The sequence below is a fragment of the Podarcis tiliguerta genome (assembly GCF_965153285.1).
Source record: "Podarcis tiliguerta genome assembly, chromosome: 6".
Classification (NCBI taxonomy): domain Eukaryota; kingdom Metazoa; phylum Chordata; class Lepidosauria; order Squamata; family Lacertidae; genus Podarcis; species Podarcis tiliguerta.
Genome location: NC_139539.1, coordinates 86,088,145 through 86,115,987, shown reverse-complemented (window position 1 = coordinate 86,115,987; position 27,843 = coordinate 86,088,145). Strand labels below are relative to the sequence as shown.

Below are 27,843 nucleotides of genomic sequence, written 5' to 3'. Positions count from 1 at the left end.
GTAAGATTATATGTATTGGGAAAATTTTGGGAAACTACACACAGGGTGAGTAATATGGAAATAAAAGAAAATGGGAATATGAGGGAAGTCCAGGGGAGGAGTGGGGGAAATATGGACAACTGTTAGAGAAATATTGTTAGAGAATCTATACATGGAAAAACCAATATTATTTTTTTAAAAAGAAAAGAAAGAAAGAGAAACATAACTCCAAATTTAATTGGGATTGCACAGCTGGTTACATGGTGCTTTGATCTTTATTTCTGGAAGGCTGGGATTCCTATGGCTATAAATGCAAGCTGGACTGGAGAAAAATTGGATTGGGTTTCTCTGTGAACAGTAATAGGCCAAATTCAAAATGATGCTGGAAGTGCTTATATGCATCTCTATCATCTTCAATTATTTTTTTCCTCTTTAAATAGAAGCGTTCGGGACTATAGCTTGGGGAGAGGGAGGTGACCAGCAAACTTGTACCATTTCAGCACTGAAAATCTTGCCTCAGCTGCTACTTGCCACAGCTGTGGGGGAAACATGTCAACACCTCCACCTCCATCGCAGGTTTTGTTTGGCTGTCAGGGGGTGAATATTTTCACAGCGTGGAGGTAAGTACTAATGTTCCTAATGTCTATTCATTAAGGTTCTGCACAAGAGGTTCTGCGCACAAACCATTTACAGAACTTGGCAGCTACTGGGAATCAAATAACTTGCAGGACTAGTTTGGAGATCACCCCTCCCAGCTAGACAAGTTGTTATTTAGATTTTAAGATGTCACAACAATATGTTTCGCAACAGCAGCCTGCCCCTCTGGTTCTAAGCTCTGGTTAAAGCGGTATTTGGTGTAGTCTTCCCATTGAAACCACAAGGAAACAACCTAAGTGATGCTAATTTTTATTTGTGTTTTTTTAAACATGCCTTTCGTCATGTTAAATCTGGACAGTGATCAAAGGGTTCCCTTTCCACATCCCGACAAAACCAGCCAACAGAGTCTGCTTATGTAATGCTCTCCAGAAGGACTTTTGAGCATGAGGGATGTTATTCATACGCTTCTCAAAAGTTGATCTGCTAGGATCAGGAACAAATCCCTCCAGAGGTGCCTGGGAAAGCTTATGAAATTTCTGCATATTCCAGTGCGGGTTGTAAAGTTGAGGTAAGAGAGGGGTAACCTGTTGGTCTTTCAGTGTAGACAGTTCAGAGGAGGAAAGGGAGCCTAGGAGGAATATGGTCAAACGCTATGTATAAAGTTAGAGGCTGCATCCACAGAGGTATAATGAAAATAGGGACCTAAGCTTGCCATCTGAACAAGAGAAGCAGCCCTTTTTTTTGTCTCCAATTGCTGTCATAGGAAAAGGTCTTTCCCCCCCAAAATTGGCCAAAATGAGCCTAGCAGCCCATGCCAAACCCAAGGGAACTTTTTACTTTTCGAAAGGGTTCTGGAATTTGGGAGAGTTCGGTGGGTGATACAGCAAGATTTTATTTGGGGGAAAGAGAGGTCCTGAGGGATAGAAAGACCTGTCCGTTTGGGTTCTCTCTCTGTTTCTCATTTTTTTTCCAATCTTAAATCCAGCTCTCCACAGTTCTGCAGGGTTTTGTGATTTAAAAAATCCTCATGACAATTCATTGTAATGCAATTTTCTCTTAATAAACACTGTTGCATGCAGTTTTGACTAATATGCACATTTCTGCAAGCATTTCCTCCTAATAGCATGCATTTTTGTTTGTTATGTTCACTGAGATGCACACTTTCCCCTAATATATACATTTTTTAAAAATACATAATTTGATTGGAAAATTGCATTGCAAAATTTGGATAAGTGCACATTTTGGATGGCTGCGGCTTTGGTACAATATGTTTTTGAAAGTGAAAATCTGAAAAAATGCGGCTTTAAATGTAAACTGAATCAAATTTCTCCCCCCTTACTACCTGGAAGTAAATCCTGTTGAATGCAGTGGGAATTTCTTCTTACTCTTAAGTAGAAATGTACAAGACGAATGCATGTCTTCTATTTCTATCTTGCATTCTCTTGCCTGAAGTTCTCCACAAATACATATGTCTATATTTCTCCACTTTAAATTTAAAAATTATGGTTTCAGGTCATAGTTATGTTATTTAAATCTGTCCATTCTTTAGCTCTTGCTTAGCATTCATCTCTATCTCTAAGTTATGATGATTCCCTTCTGCTTTGCATCTTTATCTTATGGCTGTTAGTCACACAATCCTTTTTGCTAGTTGATTTTCAGTCAATCGATTCTCTTCAAAGCTGTTGCCTGACTCACGTATTTCAGCATGCTTATGTATAATGCGTTGTGGTTTTAAGTTTCACACTCCCTTCCTACAGGTTTTCATCAATTTGTGTTCCATTGTTTTTCAAAGCCCATTTGAAGAGGGCCAGTCTTTCTAAGTCAATGGCTTTCAACCAGTGTGCCTTGAATGATGGTCAGGGGTGCCGCAGGCAACCCTGGCCTCTGTCCCTCTTCCCTTCCCTCTCTCCTCTGATACCTTCTTGTGTTTCTTCCTCCCAATGGCTTGCATAGCTCTTGGGTGCAGCAGCCCTGCCTACAAGCTCTGCATGCAAATGGTGTCTCTGGGGCTGGCCCAGCCAGTCCACCAGCCCTTGCTGTTGGGAATGGTCAGACAAGTCCCAGGCCCCTGTGGGGCAGTGTGAAGAGGCACCTCTCTTGGGGGTGGGGGCTCAGAGACCAGGGGCGGCAGCAGCGGACTCCCAAGGAGAGGGGAGAGGAGAGAGGCTGAGGGAACACCTGAAGGAGCATCTCCACCCCCATTGTTCTGCCCGGACACTGAGGTCCAGCGCCGAGTGCCTTCTGGCGGTTCCCTCATTGTGAGAAGCCAAGTTACAGGGAACCAGGCAGAGGGCCTTCTCGGTAGTGGCGCCTGCCCTGTGGAACGCCCTCCCAGCAGATGTCAAAGAGAAAAACAACTACCAGACTTTTAGAAGACATCTGAAGGCAGCCCTGTTCAGGGAAGCTTTTAATGTTTAACAGACCACTGTATTTTAATACTCTGTTGGAAGCTGCCCAGATGGGCGGGGTATAAATAATAATAATAATAATAATAATAATAATAATAATAGGGGAGGGTGTTCGAAAAAGGGTGAGAGGCTGCCAGCTCTGCAGGCAAGGGATGGCATAACTGCACTCCTGAGGGGTGCCTCAGAAAGAATGCAGTTGGTCAAGGGAGCGGTGGACTCAAAAAGTCTGGAAACCTCTGTTCTAAGTGTTTGTATAGCAGCTGTCCCCAACCTGGTTCCCTCCAGGTAAAGGTAAAGGTACCCCTGCCCGTACGGGCCAGTCTTGACAGACTCTAGGGTTGTGCGCCCATCTCACTCAAAGAGTCCGTGGGCCAGCGCTGTCCGGAGACACTTCCGGGTCACGTGGCCAGCGTGACGAAGCTGCATCTGGCGAGCCAGAGCCGCACACGGAAACGCCGTTGACCTTCCCGCTGGTAAGTGGTCCCTATTTATCTACTTGCACCCGAGAGTGCTTTCGAACTGCTAGGTTGGCAGGCGCTGGGACCGAACAACGGGAGCGCACCCCGCCGCGGGGATTTGAACCGCCGACCTTTCGATCGGCAAGCCCTAGGCGCTGAGGCTTTAACCCACAGCGCCACCCGTGTCCCCCGGTGCCCTCCAGATGGGACTACAACTCCCATCAGTCCTACCCAATGCCAGTTTGAGATAGGCTCTTGTATAGCATCTAGGTTTTTCTTACTGTTACTATGATTACTATTGCTATGATTACTACCATTACTACTGGAGATTGTGGGACGCGGGTGGCGCTGTGGGTTAAACCACAGAGCCTAGAACTTGCCTATCAGAAGGTCGGCGGTTCAAAATCCTGCGATGGGGTGAGCTCCTTTTGCTTTGTCCCAGCTCCTGCCAACCTAATAGTTCAAAAGCACGTCAAAAGTGCAAGTAGCTAAATAGGTACCACTCCAGCAGGAAGGTAAACGGCGTTTCCATGTGCTGCTCTGGTTCGCCAGAAGCGGCTTAGTCATGTTGGCCACATGACCCGGAAGCTCCTTTGGCCAATAAAGCAAGATGAGCGCCGCAACCCCAGAGTCGGTCACGACTGGACCTAATGGTCAGGGGCCCCTTTACCTTTACCAGAGATTGCAGAATCTAAGCACTTATTGCTACAGTTAAGTCAACTTTAACAACAGCAGTGCAGACAATGTTTGCCTTCCAAACCTGGCATTTAAATGCACATGCATTCAAAAGATGTGTCTACTTCTAACACCATAATAGAAGCAGCATCAGGACTGAAGCAAAGTGGAGCCAAAATGCGAACTAGCGTGGTATAATGAATGACAAGTTTACACTTAGGACACTCACAAATTAAATTTCAGCCTATGAAAACTCCTAATTCAGGCAGTGACTCATAACCTACATAACAGGGTTGTTTAAGTTATCCCTCTGGAATAGAGGTGAAGGAATGTTAAGCTATATCGGGGGCTGGTTACACATCAAAAGGTTTGTGTTCTTTCTTCCGATGACACTTCCGCTTATTAAAGAATGTAGTAGATGAGTAGACACTGTAAATCTTTAATTAAAGGATAGGCGGGTCTGTTTCAACAAGGGCAGGCATTAGCACTGGTTGGAAAAAAACAAGTACCATTGGCTTAAACGGTGACTGCTAGCCTGGTTCTTCTGAAATCAGGTGGCACTCTGCTCGTGACAACAGGATTACATTGAACGCATGCTCAGTTGAGACTATTGACATAGCTTGATGTGGACTGTAACATTTAAATGATGACTCTGAGAACTTCAAAAGACAGCTAAGAGAGAGCCAACTGGTTTTCCACATCCTCCTTGTCCTCCCCCACTCTGGGGAAACCCATAGCAAAGACTTCTGGAAGTGTGCTGTTTAGCCAGGTAAGTCATGGGAAGAAGTCTGGGCTCACAGGTTGTACAGGCAGCTATATTTGCTGGGGCAGAAGGTCAGCTCGGCTCTGAATAAGACCTCCGTGACCTGATTTGTGGATGAGGAGCCTTGATATGGTCTATGCCACTTTTATAAACAAATCATTTATGCTTTTCAGGTTTCTACATCTCACTAATTTTACAATCGTGTTAACGTTTCAAAACTTGACTTCCTTCTTTCTGCAGTTCCTTAAATTTATTTTTAATATTTTCTGCATATCCAAATTAACTCAATTTGCTCATTTATTCATCTGCTTTCAAATAGATACTCTTATAAGACTGCAGGTGGTTACCATAATCCTGCCCATGTTCTTATCTACTTACAATTTGTCTGTAAATATTCAATAAAACATTTCCATCCTTTTATAAAAAGTTGATCTTGATTTCTTCTTCTGGGAAGTTTCACCATTTCTGCATATTCTGTAAGTTTATGTATCCATTCTTCCTTTGCTGGGACTTCTGCTTCTTTCTATTTTTCTTGCCGCTATAGTAGCATACATGAATAAGTTTCTATACCGTTTAGGTAGTTTTATCCTTATAATTCCCAATTTTTTAAACAAAAGAATGGAAATGGTTTATTGAATATTTAAACCAATAAAGACATCAAAGGACCTGTTGATGGCATTTTACCATTGTACTGTTGAGAGTGTATTAACTTATGGTCCGTGTGTGTGGTTTGGGAGCTGCACAGTCAGGGAAAAAACAATGCTTTCCAGGGTTGTAAAGACTGCGGAGAGAATAATTGGGTGCACTCTTCCCACCTTGGATCAAATCTATGCTTCCAGGTGTCATAAGAAAGCTGCAGAGATAGCGCAGGATAGTACGCACCCTGGAAATGATCTCTTTCAGCTTCTGCCTTCTGGAAGAAGGTACAGGGTTATAAAGACTAGGACTAGCCGCCTGAGAAACAGGTTTTATCCAAATGCGATTTTGGTTTTAAACGCAGTGTAAGGTAGTCTCTATGGGAGTATATTGTATTTAATTATGGGGTATCAGAGTTTTTAGGGGGCTAACCAGGCTGGGATAGCAGGCTTGTTGGTTTCTGAATGTCTGATGTAGATTTTCAATTTCGTTGTTCTGTATGGGACAATGACAATAAAGATTATCGTATTATCATACTTATCGTACTTTCGACATGGGCAGGATTATTGTAATAACCTGCAGCTTCATAAGAGTATATTTTTAAGAGGATGAATAACTGAGCAAATTAAGTTAATTTGGATATGCAGAAGGTATTAAAAATAAATTTAAGGAACTACAGAAAGAGGGGGAAGGAAGCCAAGCTTTGAAAGGTCAAAAGGATTGTAAAATTAGTGAAATGTATAAACTTGAAAAGTATAAATAATTCTTTTTTTCTTTTTTTTAAAGAGACAAGGCTGGTCTCGGAGGCAGTTTTGAGGACTCCCAGACTGCTGGTTACTGGGGACTTCAACATCCATAGCATGGCAACTGGCTTTAGGGGGGCTTACAACTTCATGGCTGGCGTAACGACCATGGGGCTGTATCAACAGGTCATTGACTCAACGCATGTGGCAGGCCACACTCTGGACCTAGTTTTCTCAACTGGGCAGGAAGAGGTTGATAGGAAGGTGTACTTTATAGGAGTCCTATGTGGGTGGCACTGTGGGTTAAACCACAGAGCCTAGGACTTGCCGATCGGAAGGTCGACGATTCGAATCCCCGCGATGCGGTGAGCTCCCGTTGCTCGGTCCCTGCTCCTGCCCACCTAGCAGTTCGAAAGCACGCCAAAGTTCAAGTAGATAAATAGGTACCACTCTGGCGGGAAGGTAAACGGCGTTTCCGTGTGCTGCTCTGGTTCGCCAGAAGCAGCTTAGTCATGCTGGCCACATGACCCAGAAGCTGTATGCCGGCTCCCTTGGCCAATAAAGCGAGATGAGCGCGCAACCCCAGAGTCTCATTGGCCCTGCTACCCTGTCTTTTAAAGTAAGCTCTGTAAGTCCCCTGCAGGTGCCTTTTGGTGCTGCTTGAACATACCTGTACTGTGGTTTTCCAGTCCTCCTTGCCACATTTCTCAAAACGTGCCGCTGTGCTGGCACTCACGGCTGGCTGGTCTTACAACCTACCCACTCCCCCTGCTTGTGAGAAATTGGGCTGCTTTTATTGTGTTACTTCCAGCTCCTGTTACCCAGGAATTTGCATCCTGGAGCTCAGAAGCGGGGGTGGGGGTGGGGTGTGTGTGTGATTAAACTGGATATCGGCCAGAGAGTCATGTTACTGAAGGGTGGGTCTATAAATTGACTATGGTAAATAACAGTCTGGCACTATTACAGGTGCCACATACTACTTGTTCTGCATCTGCAAGATATCAATCATTTAGTGATATCAATAATTTAGTGTGGGAGCACCTACGCTGTGGAACTCCCCACCTGTTGACACTGGCAGATGGCGCTGTGGGTAAAAGCCTCAGAGCCTAGGGCTTGCCGATCGAAAGGTCGGCGGTTCGAATCCCTGCGGCAGGGTGCGCTCCCATTACTCGGTCCCAGCGCCTGCCAACCTAGCAGTTCGAAAGCACTCCCGGGTGCAAGTAGATAAATAGGGACCGCTTACCAGCGGGAAGGTAAACGGCGTTTCCGTGTGCGGCTCTGGCTCGCCAGAGCAGCTTCGTCACGCTGGCCACGTGACCCGGAAGTGTCTCCGGACAGCGCTGGCCCCCGGCCTCTTGAGTGAGATGGGCGCACAACCCTAGAGTCTGTCAAGACTGGCCCGTACGGGGAGGGGTACCTTTACCTTTACCTTTTTACCTACACTGTGGAACTCCCCACCTGTTGACACTGGGAGATGTCTTCACTACACTTTTCAGCTCCTGATGAAAACATTTTTGTTTAGACAAGTCTACCCAGGCATGTAGGGTGCTGAAGTATGTTTTAATCTGTTTGTTGCTGATTTTATCTGTGGAATGTTTCAAAGAACTGTCTTCACTAATGATTTTATTGTTTTATTTTTACTGTAAACCACACTGAGGGTTGTGGGTTGTTTTTTTGTGTTTTTTTACAATCTAGCAGTATATGACATTTTATGAAATATTGATCTTAAGTCAAAAGTAAGCCCAGCTGAGTTCAACACTTTATTTCCAAAAGTATGTACAGGATTGCACCTTACGTTGATTACATAGCAGTTTAACTCTTGTTGGGTAGTCTGGCATGTTGTAAGATTCAAAAAGCAATCATGTCCTTTGTATAGCAGATGAAAGAGAACACAGCTTTAGTAACGAGTGTTTACTGATGTAACAAGCTTAACGATCCATATATATTACCTGGAACCTCGTGATTTCTGTATGCTGGGTCCTAATTCTGGTATGGAAGTTTGTTGCATGTTTTCAGAGCTGGCTATCTGTTCGTTTCTTTTGTCGTTTTCTGGAATCTAAATGGATTATAAATATTAAAAATAATAGCAATGCATTTTAATGTACTTTTAATTGAAAGCATGCATTTTATGTGTACCTCCCCTCAGTGGCGTAGCGTGGGTTGTCAGCACCCGGGGCAAGGCAAGTAATATGCGCCCCCTAACCCGTGGATTTTAGCACTCGAGTCTCTTCCACTAGATTATTTAGTGCGAGCGCACCCCCCCCCCTGATGTTGTGCCCGGTGCGGCCGGCCCCCCTGCACCCCCCACGCTACGCCACTGCTCCCCCTAATACGTACACTTTTTGTTGTTGTTGGAGAACTGCAGGTTTCAAAGGATAGCTGTGGTTTCAATTAGGATTGTTTTCAGATGTGTGGATTAAGTAGAGTCACATTCAAGTGTGAACTGAAGCAAAGCTATGTGCTTTCTAGCCACTCCAAACAATTCTTTCCTGCGAAAGGAAGAATAAATTTGGCCTGTATCACATGTAGCACTAAGTAATTGTCCCTTCAGCACAAAGATTTGTGTTTGTGCTATGGACTCTTTCTGCCTTCCTCCCGCCTTGTGCCCCCAAATCTGTTCTGGGGGCTCCACAACCTCTGGAGCAGATTTGGGGAGGCTGGGGTGCACATTAGGAAGAGGAGAAGGGGAAGTCTCAATGTGCAAGTGGAAATACAGTGGTACCCCGCAAGACGAATGCCTCGCAAGACGGAAAACCCGCTAGATGAAAGGGTTTTCCGTTTTTCGATGCGCTTCGCAGGACGAATTTCCCTATGGGCTTGCTTCGCAAGACGAAAATGTCTTGCGAGTCCTGAGATTTTTTTTTGCTCCCCACCCCCTTTTTCTAACCGCTAATAGCCTTTTAGCAGCTAATCCGCTAATCCCTTAAGCCTTTAATAGCCGCTAATAGCCGCTAAACTGCTAATAGCGCTAATCCGCTAATAGGGTTGCTTCGCAAGACGAAAAAACCGCTAGACGAATAGACTTGCAGAACGAATTAATTTCGTCTTGCGAGGCACCACTGTACTTGCAATGATGGAACCATGCCGTTGTCAAGGCCATCTCACAGAATTCAGAGGATTGTGGATTCCGGAGTGGCTCCATGTTCTGATCCACAAGGTGCAGGAGTTCTGCGAGAGGAAAGTTGGCAAATGCCAGTAGAACCCTTTTAAGGATGAACAAACACCAGACATGGCGTAATCATGTTTATGACTTTCCCACAAACCCTTTTCAGTTCTGTAGATGCCTGCCTGGCCTTCTGAGATTCCTATCTTGAAGGGAGCAATTAGATCCCAAAGTTTGGAGGGAATATTTACTTTCTCTGTTGAGGAAGTTGATAAAATGCATATCTGCTGGCAGAAAGACCCCGGTGCCATGAGTACTTTGGCCAATCTACCTCACATATTTTAAAGTCCACAAGCTTGAATAGGTCATGCCCAAGAACTCAAGGACCTTCACTCAAGGCATTCTTTCATGAAGGACATTCCATAAGGCTGGGAACAATCTATTTTCAACTGGGCATGAAAAGTCTGTCAGCATTCAGGTGGATGTTGTCTTGAAGCTACAAACATGAGTCTGACCAAACTGCGGGAGGCAGTGGAAGACAGGAGTGCCTGGCGTGCTCTGGTCCATGGGGTGACAAAGAGTCGGACACGACTAAACGAGTAAACAACAACAACAACAATTGGATGTTGAAATAGGACTTGCTTAAGAACAATGATGGTGGTAATTTCAGTAGAAGACAATGTGGAAATGCCTGTCATTTCAGTCTCCAGAGCTGTCATATCAGGCAACCATTGTACAGATTCTACCCAAAGTGATAAGTGAGATAGGGGGACCAGAGGAAAATGATTATACAGACAGGTTATACAGCCTTTGTTATCTAGGAGAGAGAAGTAAATTGCACCTGCTGAAATTTAGTGAGTTCTTAACTCTTAAAGCTCCAGGAGCCCTACCCTCCATGTCTTCTGACCAACCTCTGCTCTTGGGCTGCTGGTGCATGCCCTAATCCAACATTTATTCATTTCTAGCCCTCATGCTTACAGGATGGGAAACTATTAAATTTCAAAATACATGCCCCTGGAGCAAGCATGACCATGTAACTCTCCTCATTCAACTCTTTCACAAGCTCTTCCTTCCATTTTTCTGCCCAATCAGGGGGGGTTCTCCTGGTTTACAATGACATATTAGTGACTTACGTGATGTGGTAAGGTAAAGTTAAAGGGACCCCTGACCATTAGGTCCAGTCGTGGCCGACTCTGGGGTTGCGGCGCTCATCTCGCTTTATTGGCCAAGGGAGCCGGCGTACAGCTTCCAGGTCATCTAGCCAGCATGACTAAGCTGCTTCTGGAGAACCAGAGCAGCACATGGATATGCCGTTCACCTTCCCGCTAGAGCGGTACCTATTTATCTACTTGCACTTTGTGCTTTCGAACTGCTAGGTTGGCAGGAGCAGGGACCAAGCAACGGGAGCTCACCCCGTTGCGGGGATTCGAACAGCCCTAGGCTCTGTGGTTTAACCCACAGCGCCACCCGCTGATTTGGTAGCTGGATACAAACAGGCTTTTTTCTCCCACCTCATCATGTCATTCATGTCTTCAGTCTCTTCCATCAGTGGCATTGTGGTTGCCCCGTGTGCAAAATTGTTAGGGCCACAAAATTTCAACAACCAATACTGCCTCAATACAGCTGTGTGTTTGCATCACTGGGCTGTCGAAAATGGCTTCTCCATGCAAGTGACCTCTCCAAACAACAGAATGACTATTCTTTTCTTTTCTCTGTGGCTGCAACCTCCTGGGTGATGCAGATGCCGTTAGCCAGTTGAATGCATAAGCATATTCGACCTGTTCCACTCCCTCCTATTTAAGCATGGCCCCGGGCACTGGCAAACCATGCTATGCCACTGTCTTCCACATCAGGCTGTGTTTATCAATTAAGTGGGAAGCCAGCCAAGGCTGAGCATTGGCGCAGCCTGTGCACATCTAGAGGCTGTTGGGCTCCAACTCCCATCAGCCTCAACAAACATGGACAATGATCAGGGATGAAGGGAATTGGACCCTAACAACACCTGGGGCATCCCTGCTGTGTACTACTGGGAGATAGAAGCTGCACAGATTCAATTTTCAGCACATCACATTCCCTTACATGACCAAAAATGCATGCTATAGGATGGGAAGCCTCTGACTACCACTTCTGGCTTGATCAGCAAGAACTCTTGTGCAACCAAAAGTTCTGCCCTTGTGAAGTGATTACTCCAGAGCTTGGTGACAACAGCCAGAGCAGTAGCTAAAAAGGTAAAGGTACCCCTGACCGTTAGGTCCAGTTGCAGACGACTCTGGGGTTGCACGCTCATCTCGCTCTATAGACCGAGGGAGCCGGCGTTTGTCCGCAGACAGCTTCCAGGTCATGTGGCCAGCATGACTAAGCCACTTCTGGCGAGCCAGAGCAGCGCACGGAAACACCATTTGCCTTCCCCCGGAGTGGTACCTATTTATCTACTTGCACCTTGACGTGCTTTCGAACTGCTAGGTTGGCAGGAGCAACCAGAGCTCACCCTGTCACGGGGATTTGAACCGCCGACCTTCTGATCGGCAAGCCCCAGCCTGTAGGTGGGGTGGGTGTGTGTGTATGCAAATGCCAGTGGGTCTTTGACCCAAGTGAAATAAAGGTTAATTTTGCTCTAGCAACAGCACCCTTAGTTATGGCACAGCAGAGTATTTAAAAATAACACTTTATACTAAACCATAACAGGCCAGATTCAGGTAGGTAGTTGTGTTGGTCTGATGCAGTTGAAATAAATATTTTTTTTTTTAAAAAAAATGTCCAGTAGCACCTTAGAGACCAACTAAGTTTATTCTGGGTATACGTTTTCGTGTGCATGCACACTTCTTCAGATACTAAATAGGCATCTGGGCCACTGTTTTCCATCTGAGCTAAAATAATAATAATTGCGCACTTTGTGGCTTGTGGGGTTGCAATCTGATCTGTACTTACAGATTGCAGTCAGCCTGTGGCAGGAAGTGCTACTGGAATCTTTTCACAAACAAGGTTGTTAGGACTAGGGATGGGGAAGAAATTCAACTGAGTTCACATTTAGGGCTCATGTAGACTTCCTTTTGTGCTGTGTTTTCTTTTTCTGTTTGTTAACTTAGTTTTTATTGAGGTTTATTTGCGTGGACAGGCAGAGTCCCCAGATCCCAAGCGCCCCCCCCCCCGTCATGTGGAAGAATGACTCAAGACAACGTGCTATGAGATTAAATTGGCCACAACTTTATTAAATTTCAAATGTGGGTAGACCTTGGCTCAGGCATTAAGCGTTCTCCCTCCCCAGTCCCCAGCCGGGGACCTAGGGAGCATCAGGGTTATCCAGTGTTTGTGTGGGGGATGGGCCGGCTCTGGAGAACTTATGTTCAAGCAGAGATAGCCGCCCCCATTATGCCGCCGCCGCAGGGGAGAGCAATGACGACCTTTCGGCGTACGGTCAAAGCCTCCCTTCAGAAACCCCTTTAACGAGGAACCCTGGTATCGCCGCCGCAAAGAGGAAGATGGACTAAAGTATTCCGCCCAAGGCCTGATACCGCCAAAGTTGTGACATTTTGCTACGGGAAAGGCGAAACCTGCCAATGCAGGGAAATTCCTTTCCGTCCCTTTGACAGCGACCTTAACGTAGCAGCGCCAGCATACCTGTGAAACCTGTGAAGAAAAGTTAACCTGCAAAATAAGGCATTAACTGAGGGTGGGTAGGGTGGGAGAAGCTCTGGAGCCAAGTGAGGATTCCCAGGTAAGATCCCCCCTCTATTGTGTGGGCAGGTAATCCCTCCCCTACCTGGCCTAATCTCCTTGGCAACGCTTCCCCCAGGTGGGATTGGACAACTGACTGGGGTAGGCAGAGACCTCCAGGTATCCCACCTGAGGGAAGGCAAAGCCAAGCCTATGCTGATGGAGCCGCTCCAGATCCAGGGGCTGCGCGCGTCCACGCAAAGGGCACCCCCCGTTTTATGCGGGTAGCGGTCATTGTGTTACAAAGCAAACAGATAAACAGGGAGTGGTACATCTGTGGTCTCCATTTTTAATTCATAGTCTTTTTCACAGTTCGTTTACGTTTGGTGAGAGGCACTTTTGTCATAGACATCTTGTTGTTGGGGGAGAGAGATGGGGGTTCTTGTTCTTTCATTCTATTGCCTATTCTTAGTGTAGGGGGGTTGTGTCAGCATCACATGGGGAGGTCTTTTGTCTGTATATTTAAGGGTAAGGACAACCTCTTTCCAGCTTGGCTTGAGAAGTCTTGCCATTTGTTTCCTTCCCTTGCCATGTTCGCCAAACTCAATCCTCAGATTCTGAGCACAACCATGTTCTACCCTCATTCCTGTGCTATTCAGTGCCCCAACCGCCACTGTTGACGTCTATGTTTTCAAAACATGTACATGGTTACAGATGCTCATTGTGTTATTAATTTTTTCTTACTTTACCCACTGGACACCAAAAGCATACTCATTCCCAAGCAAATGGGTTTAGTAAACAACTAGCAGACTTTTAGAAGACATCTGAAGGCAGCCCTGTTTGTTGTTGTTTAGTCGTTCAGTCGTGTCCGACTCTTCGTGACCCCATGGACCAGAGCACGCCAGGCACTTCTGTCTTCCACTGCCACCCGCAGTTTGGTCAGATTCATGTTTGTAGCTTCGAAAACACTATCCAACCATCTCGTCCTCTGTCGTCCTCTCTGTTTAGGGAAGCTTTTAATGTTTAATAGACTATTGTATTTTAATATTCTCTTGGAGGCTGCGCAGAGTGGCTGTGGAAACCCCGCCAGAGGGGCGGGGTATAAATAACATATTATTATTATTATTATTATTATTATTATTATTATTATTATTACTACAGCGAATGCTCGGGTTGCGAACGTGATCCGTGCGGGATGCACATTCACAATCCACGGAGTCCGCAACCCGCAGCAACGCGTCTGCGCTCCTGCACATGCGCGACCACTGAAACCCGGAAGTAACCCTTTACTTCCGGGTTTTGGTGGTCCACAACCCAAAATAATGCAACCTGAAGCATCTGTAACCCGAGGTATGACTGTATTATTATTATTATTATTATTATTATTATTATTATTATTATTGTATCAGGGCAACAGAAGCAAGCTCTACAGTCGTACCTTGGTTCTCAAACAGAATGCATTCCGGGAGTCCGTTCGACTTCTGAAACGTTTGCAAACCAAGGTGTGGCTTCCAATTGGCTGCAGAAGTGTCCTGCAGCCAGTCGGAAGCTGTGGAAGCCACGCTGGACGTTCGGCTTCCGAGGCAAAGTTCGCAAACCGGAACACATACTTCCGGGTTTGCAGCGTTTGAGTTCCAACTTGTTCGTGAACTAAGCTGTTTGAAAACCAAGGTATTTTATTTCTGCAGGCCTATAGATGGCGCTATGATTTAAGTGAGCTTAAAATGTGAAACTGCACGTGCTCAGAGTATTTTTTTAATTTTTTATCAGAGTTGGCAAGCAGCTTCTTTTGTTTTTAGTGTTTGCTGTGACATAACGGGAATAATGGATGGATGAGGGGCCCCCCCCGATAGGACCCCCCCCCCGTAAGACCATTAAGTCCAGAGTCTTATATTATCTAACTGCATCATTGTGTACATATATTCGAGTATGTGTCAGGAAACAGACTTTAAAGGTGTAGCTTTAAAATCTAAATTCAGCAAAGCAAACTTCCCCTTTAAAAACTTTCTTTACGTGTTTTTGTTCTTTTCTGCCTCAAGAAACCATGGCCAAGAAAGTAGCGATTGTTGGGGCAGGAGTGAGTGGACTGGCCTCCATTAAATGTTGCCTGGATGAAGGACTGGAGCCCACCTGCTTCGAGAGGAGCGATGACATTGGGGGCGTGTGGCGATTCACGGTAAATTGAGGAGGGGCAATATGGCTTGATCTCTGACTAGGGTTGCTCAACTGAAGAAACTCACATTTGGGTTAAGCAGGGCTAGTCAGTCGTCAGTAATAATCCTATTCAAAATAAACAAACAAATTGAGCAAAATCCTCTGCAAACTCTGATGACTATTCAGCATGTGATTCCAAAATAGTAGCCAAATATTTAATATTTGCATTTGGCGTCTGTTAATTTTGGCGTCTGTTAATAAATCTATAAGCACTTGGATTTTGCAACACATTCAAAACCTGAACCAAAGTTTTGTACAGTTTTAAATTTTTGTGATAATTCTGCCCATTGGGTCCTCTTTGACAGAAACAAATTATGAACACTTTCTCCTCTACTTGCCTCTTCCTCCCCCCCACCCAAAAAAAATCATCCCAGTTTTCCAATAGAGGCCACATCCTGACCACTAACAGGTGTAAACAAGTTCTAGACCTGCTGAAGCATGGAAATAAACCATATTCCAGCTGCAGGCTGTTTTATTTATGGGCATCCTAACCACAAGCCATCCTAAATATAAATGTAAGCAAGTCTGCATTGTCTGCGGTTATCTAGCAGTTGCAGCATTTTGGCTTTTTGGTGAAAAAGCAACATTAGCATTCCTCACAGTGGTGCTTGATGGGATGGTTGGATCCTGAATGGGGTAACTGTGCCCCTGAAGGACCAGGTGCGCAGCCTGGGAGTCATTTTGGACTCACAGCTGTCTATGGAGGCACAGGTTAATTCTGTGTCCAGGGCAGCTGTCTACCAGCTCCATCTGGTACACAGGCTGAGACCCTACCTGCCCACGGACTGTCTTGCCAGAGTGGTGCATGCTCTGGTTATCTCCCGCTTGGACTACTGAAATGCGCTCTACATGGGGCTACTTTTGAAGGTGACCCGGAAACTGCAACTAATCCAGAATGTGGCAGCTAGACTGGTGACTGGGAGTGGCCACTGAAACCATATAACACTAGTCCTGAAAGACTTACATTGGCTCCCAGTATGTTTCGAAGCACAATTCAAAGTGTTGGTGTTGACCTTTAAAGCCCTAAACGGCCTCGGTCCAGTATACCTGAAGGAGCGTCTCCACCCACATCATTCCGTCTGGACACTGAGGTCCAGCTCCGAGGGTCTTCTGGTGGTTCCCTCCCTGCGAGAAGTGAGGAAGTGAGGTTACAGGGAACCAGGCAAAAGGCCTTATCGGTAGTGGCGCCCGCCCTGTGGAAAGCCCTCTCATCAGATGTCAAGGAAATAAACAGCTTTTAGAAGACATCTGAAGGCAGCCCTGTTTAGGGAAGTTTTTAATGTTTGATGTTTTATTGTGCTTTTAATTCTGTTGGAAGCCACCCAGAGTGCCAGCCAGATGGGCAGGGTATAAATAAAGAATTATTATTCTTATTATCGGGACGCGGGTGGTGCTGTGGGTTAAAGCCTCAGTGCCTAGGGCTTGCCGATCGAAAGGTCGGCGGTTCGAATACCCGCGGCGGGGTGCGCTCCCGCTGTTCGGTCCCAGCGCCTGCCAACCTAGCAGTTCAAAAGCACCCCCGGGTGCAAGTAGATAAATAGGGACCGCTTACTAGCGGGAAGGTAAACGGCGTTTCCGTGTGCGGCTCTGGCTTGCCAGAGCAGCGATGTCACACTGGCCACGTGACCCGGAAGTGTCTTCGGACAGCGCTGGCCCTTGGCCTCTTTGAGTGAGATGGGCGCACAACCCTAGAGTCTGTCAAGACTGGCCCGTACGGACAGGGGTACCTTTACCTTTTTTTATTCTTATTATCGGAGAAATTTGAATTAAATGGGGAGAAAGCGCAGGCTGCCACTAAGATGAGGATGACAGGAAGAACATGCACACCTGAGGTGAATTGAATCTACTTTGAACTGCCTTGTGCATACATCCAGATGGATGGCTCTCCACCTGAATTCTGAGCATTCTCACCAAACCATAGTTCCCAGCATGTGGAGGGAGGCAAGGTTAAGTATGCCTATAGTTTCTGATCTTTTAGGACCACGTTTGGTCCACAGCTCTGGATATTTTTGCAATCTTGTAATACAGTATATACAACTTTTGGTATGTGAGGTGGATGAAAAGAAAGGGTCTATTTGGACTATATGGAAATGGCGGAAATGACTGGCAGAATCCGAGACCAGGGAGAAGAGTCGACGGAGGAAGATTGAAAAAAATTTAAAGCATATTTACAGAAATATTGCAAAATTAATGAATGTTAGGTGAATATTGGAATGAAATTATAAGGTTTTAGCAGAAGTGTTATTAAGAATTATATGAACATTAAGTGTTAATGTGTTAAATTGGGAAATTGAAAGTTAAATTGTATTATGATAAATTACAGACTAAATTGAAGAAGAGGGAAAGGATTTGTTGAACCAGATAATTTGAACCAGAATACAAAAAAGGGAGGTGTGAGGAAGTCGAGGAAATAAGCTAATGAAAGATCTGGATACAAAAATTTAGATTTGTGTTTTTGTATTTTTTTTCTTATGTTGTATTGTATTTTTTCTTTTTTTTCTTTTTCTGTTGTTGAATTTGAATTTGTGTATTAGTTTTCTTTTACTGTTTTTCTTTTATAAGTATAAAATATCTAATAAATTTCTATTAAAAAAGAAAAGAAAGGGTCTATTTAACGGCGTTTCCAACACTTCCTGTTGAATTCTGCATAATAAGGCAATGGATAAATAATGAGAAATGTTTCTTGTGTTGTTCTGTGGCCCAGGAGGATGTCGAAGAAGGAAGAGCCAGCCTCTACAGATCAGTGGTCAGTAACACCTGTAAAGAGATGTCGGCTTTTGCTGACTTTCCATACCCAGAAGATTTCCCCGTCTTCTTACCACACGCCAAGCTCCTGGAATATCTTAGGATGTATACAAAACATTTTGATCTTCAGAAGCACATTCAGTTCAAGGTAAGACCGCCCCCCCCATGAACTGCTGAAATTAACATGTTAACACTTCAGAATATTTCTATGTAAGGACCTTGGTGAGAGCCAGTGTGGTGCAGTGGTTAAGAGTGGTAGACTCGTAATCTGGTGAACCGGGTTCGCATCCCCGCTCCTCCACATGCAGCTGCTGGCTGACCTTGGGCTAGTCACACTTCTCTGAAGTCTCTCAGCCTCACTCACCTCACAGAGTGTTTGTTGTGGGGGAGGAAGGGAAAGGAGAATGTTAGCCACTTTGAGACTCCTTCGGGTAGTGATAAAGCAGGATATCAAATCCAAACTCTTCTTCTTCTTCTTGGGTTTTTTTACAACTCAAAACCAAAGCATCTGAAACTCAGGCTGAGAAATTGCTGGGGGAGGCAACCAACCTGGCTCGAATCATAGAATTGTAGAGTTGGAAGGGACCCAAAGACTCATCTTGCCTGACCCCTAAAAGCAGGGATCACAACTAAAGGATCTCCAACAGATGGCCATCTAACCTCTGTTTAAAAACTTCCAATGAGGGAGAGTCCTTCCACTGTTCAACAGCTCTTACTGTCATAAGGTTCTTCCAGATGTTTAGTTGAAGACTCCAATCTTTCACCCTGCACTGTTCAATCCGAGAAGCATATTTCTTTCTAGTTCGAAAAGATGCCTACGACCTTACTAAAGCCAGACTCCTAAATCTTGTTCTTATTTTCAAGTCCACTAGTTCCTTCTTGCAATTGGTTCTTTCCTTGAAATATTTCAGAGCACCGTGATCAGCGTAAGGAAGTGCCCCGACTTCTCTGCCACCGGCCAGTGGGACATTGTCACGGAGACTGACGGGAAACAGAAATCCGCCATCTTTGATGCTGTCATGGTTTGCATTGGTTATCTTGCCGATCCCTCAGTGCCACTCAAGTCATTCCCTGGTACTGTATAGCTGATCTGGAGTTTCTTTCTGTTTAATGCTTGCTTTAAAAAGCTCTTGCATGCATTCAGGAAGAAAAGCAACACATGCAGAGGCAAAGTTCATATTGTTTCAATGTATTCGAGGGTCCAAGAATGTGTTTGTCTTCCTAAAAGAGATATTTTGAAGTATAAATACAAGCAAAACTGTGCATGTCCCTCTCGGGACAACAGTTCAAAGTGATTGATTACATTTCAGGATTTTTGAAGCACCATGTCCAACAAAAATGATTCCTGGATGCAGAAAATCAGCATGTTTTTCCCCACGATAGCACAAGGGGACCTTTCCCCCGCAAAAACCCGCTCTTTAAAGTTGAATCGGAGCAGACAGCAATCTCTGGAAACCCTGAATTGCTGTTTGTTCCAATTTAGCTTTAAAGAGCAGATTTTTTTGGGGGGGGGACAGCTCAAAGAGCACTCGGACATGGAGCCGGGCAAAAGGCAAGTGTGGAAAAGCCCATCCAGGGTGTGGCACATCCCTTCTGCCCAAGGGTGGCTCTGCTGTAATAGAAATAATGTATGTTTAGCACTTTGTACACTAGACATGTGGGGCGTGGGTGGAGCTGTGGGTTAAACCACTGAGCCTAGGGCTTGCCGATCAGAAGGTTGGCGGTTCAAATCCCCGTGATGAGGTGAGCTCCCGTTGCTCGGTCCCTGACCTGCCAGCCTAGCAGTTCGAAAGCACGTCAAAGTGAAATTAGATAAATAGGTACCACTCCAGCGGAAAGGTAAACAGCGTTTCCGTGTGCTGCTCTGGTTCGCCAGAAGCGGCTTATGCTGGCCACATGACGTGAAAGCTGTACGCCGGCTCCCTCGGCCAATAAAGCGAGATGAGCGATGCAACCCCAGAGTCGGCCACGACTGGACCTAATGGTCAGGGGTGCCTTTACCTTTACACTAGACAAGCACTGCATAAATCCCAGGTGCGCAGCCTGGGAGTCATTTTGGACTCACAGCTGTCCATGGAGGTTCAGGTCAATTCTGTGTCCAGGGCAGCTGTTTACCAGCTTCATCTAGTACACAGGCTGAGACCCTACCTGCCCACGGACTGCCTCGCCAGAGTGGTGCATGCTCTAGTTATCTCTTGCTTGGACTACTGCAATGCACTCTTTGTAGGGCTACCTTTGAAGGTGACCCAGAAACTACATCCAGAATGCGGCAGCTAGACTGGTGACTGGGAGCGGCCGCCGAGACCACATAACACGGGTCTTGAAAGACCTACATTGGCTCCCAGTATGTTTCTAAGCACAATTCAAAGTGTTTGTGCTGACCTTTAAAGCCCCAAATGGCCTTGGCCCAGTATACCTGAAGGAGCATCTCCACCCCCATCATTCAGCCCAGACACTGAGGTCTAGCTCTGAGGGCCTTTTGGCAGTTACCTCACTTAGGTTACAAGGAACCAGGCAGAGGGCCTTCTTGGTAGTGGTGCCCGCCCTGCGGAATGCCCTCCCAGCAGATGTCAAGGAACTACACAACTTTTAGAAGATATCTGAAGGTGGCCCTATATTGGGAAGTTCTTTATGTTTGACGTTTTATGATGTCTTTATATGTGCTGGAAGCTGCCCAGAGTGGCTGAGGCAATCCAGTCGGACAGGCAGGGTATAAATAATTAAATTAAAAGCTGCAGTCATGGACCCTTGTACTTGAGAGTAAACCTTACCCACGGGGTTGACTTCTGAACAAACATGCAGAGGACTGAGGTATAGGTGCTGTTTCAGTTATTATTTGCCGGGGCATGTCCTCATTTCCACACAGGTCTAGACAAGTTCAAAGGGCAGTATTTCCACAGCCGCTACTACAAAAGCCCCGAGGTCTTCAAGGATAAGACAGTCCTGGTGATTGGCATGGGGAATTCTGGAACCGACATTGCCGTGGAAGCAACTCAGACAGCAAAAAAGGTAGCATCCCTCAGACCAGTTGCACGTTTTAAACTGGGCACCTTCACCCACCTTTTAAATACAGAATTGCTGTTCTTATTCAGGTTAGACATTTCTGATGCTAACACTTTCCAGACACTGAAACTCTTATTTTAGACAATTAAGCTTTGCAACGGGGTTATGTAAATTTTTATTGCTGTAAGGAAAGCACAGCTTGAAAGCTCATCTGGAGATGTGGTGGCCCCACCTAGTGGGAAAAGTTGGGCATGGCACTGTAAATATTATTTGTTTCCGTAGTTAGTCCAGAGCATAGGTAGGCAAACTAAGGCCCGGGGGCTGGATCTGGGCCAATCACCTTCTCAATCTGGCCTATGGATGGTCCGGGAATCAGTGTGTTTTTACATGAGTAGAATGTGTCCCTTTATTTAAAATGCATCTCTGGGTTATTTTTTTCCTTCAAAATATAGTCCGGCCCCCCACAAGGTCTGAGGGACAGTGGACTGGCCCCCTGCTGAAAAAGTTTGCTGACCCCTGCCCAAAAGGATCATCATCATTAAATCATTGCTGATTGGCATTTGCTGGATAGATGCCCGTTTCAGGCTTGGGACATGAACATCAGTAACGTCCTCCTCTGCTTTAGTTGGAATTCTCTGACATCTCCCTTGCTCCTTTCTCTAAGTACCAAACTTCCTTTTTTTAAAAAAATAAAAATAAATCTGAGTCTACTCCATAAACTATACCAGGCTGTTTTCTTTCTAGGTGATGCTCAGCACAGAAAGAGGTGCTTGGGTGATAAGCCGTGTCTTTGACAATGGCTACCCCTGGGACATGGTTTTCCTAACCCGTTTTATGAACATTGTTCGAAACATCCTCCCCGGGCGCTTCACAGGATGGCTGATTGAGAACCGAGTGAGCCAGTGGTTTAACCACGCAAACTATGGCTTAATTCCAAAGGACAGGTATGTGGCGTCAACGCAGGTTTGAAAGTGGGAAAGAAACAGAAATACAGTATATTCCTCCCCCCAAAACAAAACGTAACCAAAAGCATTTTCTAAGAAATCTACGGGACCTCCTCTCCTGATATGCCCCGCAGAGGACCTTAAGGTCCATGAATAACCATAGTTTAGAGGTCCTGGGCCCTAAGGAAGTCAGACAAAAGGAAGGGAGGAAGGCTGCTGGCAAAGCTGCACTGCTCCCCGCTCCCTGCCCCCCGCCCAGGGAGCAGACCACGATGGGTGGCTTGCTCCACCCCATGAGCTTCTCGCCCCCTGGGCAGCTCGCCCCGCCCCCATGGCCCCCGCTCCGCCTCTGGCCACAAGTTGTGGTGATGGCTTCTAGCTTAGCTGCCACATTCGTGGAGGATGAGCTATTGGCCATGAGAGGTACATGGAACCTCCGGGTTCAAGCGCAGTGTAGCTTTGAACAACAGGTGCAGGAGACAACAGGTGATGGGTGGTCGTCCTTATATGATGCTTATGGGCTTCCCAGGAGCATTTGGCTGCTGCGGTTATAATAAAATGAAGGGCAGAGAAGGAAAGCGAGTAATATCGGGGAGGGACTACCACGCTTTGCCTCACATTTTGTAAAACCAGCATGGCAACAACCAGGGCTTTTTTCTGGGGGTACTCAAAGGCATGCAGAATCAAACCACTGGCAACAACACCCTGAACCTCTCTCTTTTGTCTACAGCTTCCTTATCTGGCAATCTTTCCCATTCTTCCTCCTCCCTGTAGGACGGTGATGAGAGAACCCCTTTTGAATGATGAGATCCCATCCTGCATCATCACTGGGAAGGTGTCTGTTAGGCCCGAGGTGAAGGAGTTCAGGGAAAACGCCGTCGTGTTTGTGAACGCCCCTGGGGCAGAAGAAGTGGACGTCGTCGTCTTCGCCACGGGATACAAAGCTTCTTTCCCGTTCATCGATGAGTCTATTGTCAAGGTGGAAAACCAGCAGGCTTCCTTGTACAAATACATCTTCCCCCCTCGGCTGGAGAAACCGACCCTCGCCTTCATCGGCTTCCTCAGGCCATTTGGGGCAGTGATGCCTGTTGTGGAAACTCAAGCGCGCTGGGTCACACGCATCTTTAATGGTAGGAAGGGGGAGATACCAGCACCCTAGGGGGCGCCTGTAAGTGTGTGGAAATCCTGGGGAAGCTCAGCCTGGCAGCTGGACCAGACACTTGCTCTCGATGCCATGGGTAGGGGGGACCTGTGGCCCTCCAGATGTTGTTGGACTCACCCTCCCATTAGCCCTAAGTAGCATAGCCAGTGGCCAGAGGGGATGAGAATTTTAGGCCAAGAAATCTGGAGGGCCCCAGAAGGTCATTTCTGTGCTGTGCCAGTAAGGGATTGTCCACCTTAGCTTTTGCCCAGCACTTTCTAGGCACTGGTTTGGGCTTTAAAGCCCCATGTCCAAGCACAGGCATCCCCAACCTTTGGCCCTCCAGATGTTTTGGCCTACAACTCCCATGATCCCTAGCTAACAGGACCAGTAGTCAGGGATGAGGGCAAAAGGTTGGGGCAAAAGGTTGGGGATGCCTGTCCAAGCACCTCTTCTTCTTCTTCTTCTTCTTCTTCTTCTTCTTCTTCTTCTTCTTCTTCTTCTTCTTCTTCTTCTTCTTCCTAGCCAATTTCCCCAGGAAAACCTGCTTTTAAACACTCGATCAGAACAAACAAACATCTATTCAGGTTTTCTGCAGATTGCCATTTGCTCCCATTTAGCGGTAAAGAGCGGGTTTTCGCAGGGAAAGCTCTGGGGCGAGAAAACGAAGAGCGCTCAGACACAGACCACCCCTGGAAAGCCCAGAAGAAAGATAAGTGTGGATAAGCCCTACCTTGCAGGCAGAACGATGACCCACCACACCAGAGGGCTAGAGAGAAGTACTGCAGCTCAGCAGAGCTCAGGGACACCCAAGGGTGTTATTGGTGGTGATGGTTTATTGACTGTACTGTCAATAAAGTAAAATTACTTCATTACTGTACTGACTTTAGACCCAGATCTCCTGAGCTTCAGCAAGGGCGCTGCATCATGTGTCCTCTCTCTCTTTAGTTTTTATTAAAGCACATATTATTCCTCAAAATTCACAGAATGCCTCACTCCACTGCAATGACAGTTCCATAATGTAAGGTAAAGGTAAAGGGACCCCTGACCATTAGGTCCAGTCGTGACTGACTCTGGGGTTGCAGCGCTCATCTCGCTCTATAGGCCAAGGGAGCCAGCGTTTGTCCGCAGACAGCTTCCGGGTCATGTGGCCAGCATGACTAAGCCGCTTCTGGCAAACGAGAGCAGCGCACGGAAACGCCGTTTACCTTCCCGCCAGAGTGGTACCTATTTATCCACTTGCACTTTGAGGTATTTTCGAACTGCTAGGTTGGCAGGAGCAGGGACCGACCAACGGGAGCTCACCCCGTCGCAGGGATTTGAACCACCGACTTTCTGATCGGCAAGTCCTAGGCTCTGTGGTTTAACCCACAATGCCACCCGCGTCCCTAAAGCCACCTTACATTGGACCAAGGCATTGGTCCATTTAGATCAGCATTATCAACACCAACCATCGCCAAATGGGTGCCCTCCAGTTGCTGGCTGGGGGTTGACGGGAGGTCTAGTCCAAAACCTCTGGTGGTCACCCAGTTGGCGAAGGTTGGTGTTGATAATGCTGAACTAAATGGACCAATGGAGATGCTTGGGGTTGAATCTAGAACCTTCTTTGAAGCATTTTGAGGGAAATAGACTAGTTTTCCTAGCCCAGTTTCGAGGCTAACCAGGATTCTCACCCCATCGGTGGACAATACCACGATTGTCTCTATTTGAAGGGGTCTCTCGCACATGCAATGTGTTGTGTTTGAAACCCTGCCTCGTCTCACACCAGGCAGAAATGGATGCTACTAACAATTGGACAGCCTCTACTTCTGCTTGGAAGGCACATGCTCAGTTTTCACCCCCCTGCAAAAAGAAAGTCCCTTCTGATGGACCTCAAAAAAAAAATGTGACTCACTGAAAAATCCTTCCTGTCTTCTAGGCTTGTGTAAGTTGCCTCCGGTGACCGAAATGATGGAGGAGGTCAACGAAAAGAAGCAAAACAAGCGCAACTGGTAAGCTCCTACATATGACCTGACAACGTTGAGCCCGGACACTGAGGTCCAGTGCCAAGGGCCTTCTGGAGGTCCCCTCGCTGCGAGAAGCCAAGTTACAGGGAACCAGGCAGAGGGCCTTCTCGGTAGTGGCTCCTGCCCTGTGGAACGCCCTCCCAGCAGATGTCAAAGAGAAGAACAACTCCCAGACTTTTAGAAGACATCTGAAGACAGCCCTGTTTAGGGAAGCTTTTAATGCTTAATAGGTTATTGTATTTTAATATTCTCTTGGAAGCCGCCCAGAGTGGCTGGAGAAACCCAGCCAGATGGGTGGGGTATAAATTATTATTATTATTATTATTATTATTATTATTATTATTATTATTTATCTTCATTGGTCGGATGGAGGTGCATGAGGGATGCCAGCTGATCAGAAAGAAAGCCTGAGATGTTCTTGTGCCTTCAGCTGATGCTTGATCTTTAGAAAACAGGGGGTGGAGATTTTCACATTACAGACGTAACTATGTGAATGCCTGCCAATGTGCCACAGCTAAAGGCATGTTTGACAAAGCCTGTAACAGACCCAGATACAGCTGCTGTGAGCTGGAGACTGGTGCTGTGGTCTGAACCACTGAGCCTCTTGGGCTTGCCGATCAGAAGGTTGGCGGTTTGAATCCCTGTGACTGGGTGAGCTCCTCTTGCTCGGTCCCTGCTCCTGCCAACCTAGCAGTGCGAAAGCACACCAGTGCAAGTAGAAAAATAGGTACTGCTGCAGCAGGAGGGTAAACAGCGGTTCCGTGCACTCTGGTTTCTGTCACGGTGTTCTGTTGCACCAGAAGCAGTTTAGTCCTGCTGGCCACATGAGCCGGAAAGCTGACTGTGGACAAACGCTGGCTCCCTCGACCTGAAAGGGAGATGAGCACTGCAACCCCATAGTCACCTTTGACTGGACTTAAACGTCCAGGGGTCCTTTGCCTTTTAGCTTACAGCTGCTGTGCAGTTGGGTGGGAGAAAGGCAAAACCAATGAACACACAACAAGCGCAAGGGCTTGTCCACACTTGTGTTATGTTCAGCTTCAAACCATTTCACTTCTCCCCATTTCCCCTTGTATATTGTTTCCTTCAGGTTTGGCTTGTCCTTTGACGAGGTTTTGAAAACAGATTGCCTTGTATACATGGACCAACTTGCTTCCTACATTGGCATAAAACCGAGTGTGCCAGCCCTCCTTCTCCAAGATCCAGAACTGGCCCTGAAGATCTTCTTTGGCCCCTGCTCTGCCTACCAATTCCGCCTGAGTGGACCAGGGAAGTGGGACGGGGCCAGAAACGCCATCATGACCCAGTGGGAGCGCACAGTGAAGCCCACAAGAATCCGAGTGGTGGAAGACTCTGGAAGTTTCCTCACATACCTGATGAAAGTCCTTGCCATCTTTGCTATTTTTGTCGGGATTTTCTTCAGTTTCAATTAGTTCCGCCAGTTCTACAGCATTATTAACTGTATCTTTCCAGATGCATATGTTCTGCCTACATGATACTTCACCTTGCAGAAGTAAGAAAAGAAAGAAGGGCCTTTTCTTAAGTACATACTCAAATCTAAATGTGGACAATTTGACATTTTTATACCCAAGGGTTAAAAAAATCAAAATGGAAGCACAAATCTTTGACACCTGAACATGAAAATGTGCTCTTGTTGGCGCACTATTTGCACGCTGCTGTGTGCAATGCACAAAGAAATCTGCTCTACATGCTTGGCTATTATAAATGCACAGAATTATTATTTTGATATTCATTTACTCTGTATGACATAGTGCTCTTTATCAAAGTTATGCTGCTACTTACATTGAGGGCATAAGAAGACCCCTACTAGAGGAGTTCAAAAGTCCATTTAGTCCAGAATTTGGTTTTCAACAGTGTCTCAGACACCTCTGGAAAACCCACACTCAGGTCACAGAGGATTGCTGCCTTTCCAGCAAATGGTATTTATGCTGTCTCTGTGGTGAAGGTTTTCTTTAGGTATTCTGCTTAGTAGTCCCTGGGTGCTTCCAGAGAACCTGTTGATTGAACATTCATTCTGATCTATTCATAGGGAGATTAGGCATCGTTAGCTACTTAATGAGCATTCATTCTGATTTATTATTATTATTTTGAAGGAAGCTTAGATGTTGTTACCTCAAAGCAAGTGTCACTGCACACTTTCCAGGCCATTCCCGATCACTTTCCTTATTGCAAAAGGTTTGATCTTTCGAGGAAGCAGGTATGTTGTGCAAGACTTCCAAATCAACTTTCACCATGTGACCTGAATTTGCCAGTATGTTATCGAATCCCACCTAAAAATAGTGACAGTCCGGAAGCGCCCATTCACAGGCCTCTCCTCCATGAATTTGCCTAATCATTTTTTAAAGTCACCTGAAAGAACTTCTTAAGAGAGTCAGGTGCATCCATCTTCTCCCATCAAGCTGAGGCTTGTCTGAGATTTGCACCTGAGTCCTCTTTCACCCAAACCAAAAATCATAGCCCTGGTGGATTCATAGCACTAGGGCTTGTCAATTATACAGCTATACCTTTGCGACTTTGCTCTGCAAAAAAATAAAATAATGTATCAACAACTTTGATTATCATTATAACACAGACTATCGCAGATATTTCAGCTTCAGTTGAAAATGACAGGTACAGAATGAAAAAATAATGGGGCTTATTGTATTGCTACATGGAAAAACCAGATGTTAAAACGGATGATTTTATTATATAGTCAAAAGAATCATGCTTGTTTAAATTGTATTGATATTTCTATCAATAAATGACAATGAATA

General features: G+C 46.0%; 1 protein-coding gene across 5 annotated transcripts; it reads left to right on the top strand.

The window, feature by feature from the left end:
* The first annotated feature begins 443 nt into the window (after positions 1-443).
* LOC310679717 (flavin-containing monooxygenase 1-like) lies at positions 444-27,843 on the top strand. Of its 5 annotated transcripts, XM_083445328.1 has the most exons (10): positions 1,036-1,144; positions 15,056-16,617; positions 16,988-17,299; positions 17,835-18,123; positions 18,887-19,049; positions 20,842-20,984; positions 21,723-21,922; positions 22,697-23,052; positions 24,982-25,054; positions 26,160-27,843. In XM_083445328.1, exons 3-10 carry the CDS (start codon positions 17,109-17,111, stop codon positions 26,500-26,502), a joined length of 1,758 nt encoding a protein of 585 aa, XP_083301454.1. In that variant the 5' UTR covers positions 1,036-1,144; positions 15,056-16,617; positions 16,988-17,108; the 3' UTR covers positions 26,503-27,843. The 5 variants fall into 5 exon arrangements, with proteins under 5 accessions (XP_083301457.1, XP_083301455.1, XP_083301454.1 ...); XM_083445331.1 differs by lacking the exons at positions 1,036-1,144; positions 16,988-17,299 and adding an exon at positions 444-599 and having other exon boundaries at positions 15,056-15,192; positions 17,935-18,123; XM_083445329.1 differs by lacking the exon at positions 16,988-17,299 and having other exon boundaries at positions 836-1,144; positions 15,056-15,192; positions 17,935-18,123.

Bases quoted from the DNA above. Each gene is read 5' to 3' on its own strand.
- LOC310679717 (XM_083445328.1), top strand. From the start codon at position 17,109: ATGGCTCTCCACCTGAATTCTGAGCATTCTCACCAAACCATAGTTCCC. The intron at 17,300-17,834 runs GTCTATTTGGAC...AAGAAAAGAAAG, and splicing joins GAGGTGGATGAAAAGAAAGG to GGTCTATTTAACGGCGTTTC. The intron at 19,050-20,841 runs GTACTGTATAGC...ATTTCCACACAG, and splicing joins GCCACTCAAGTCATTCCCTG to GTCTAGACAAGTTCAAAGGG.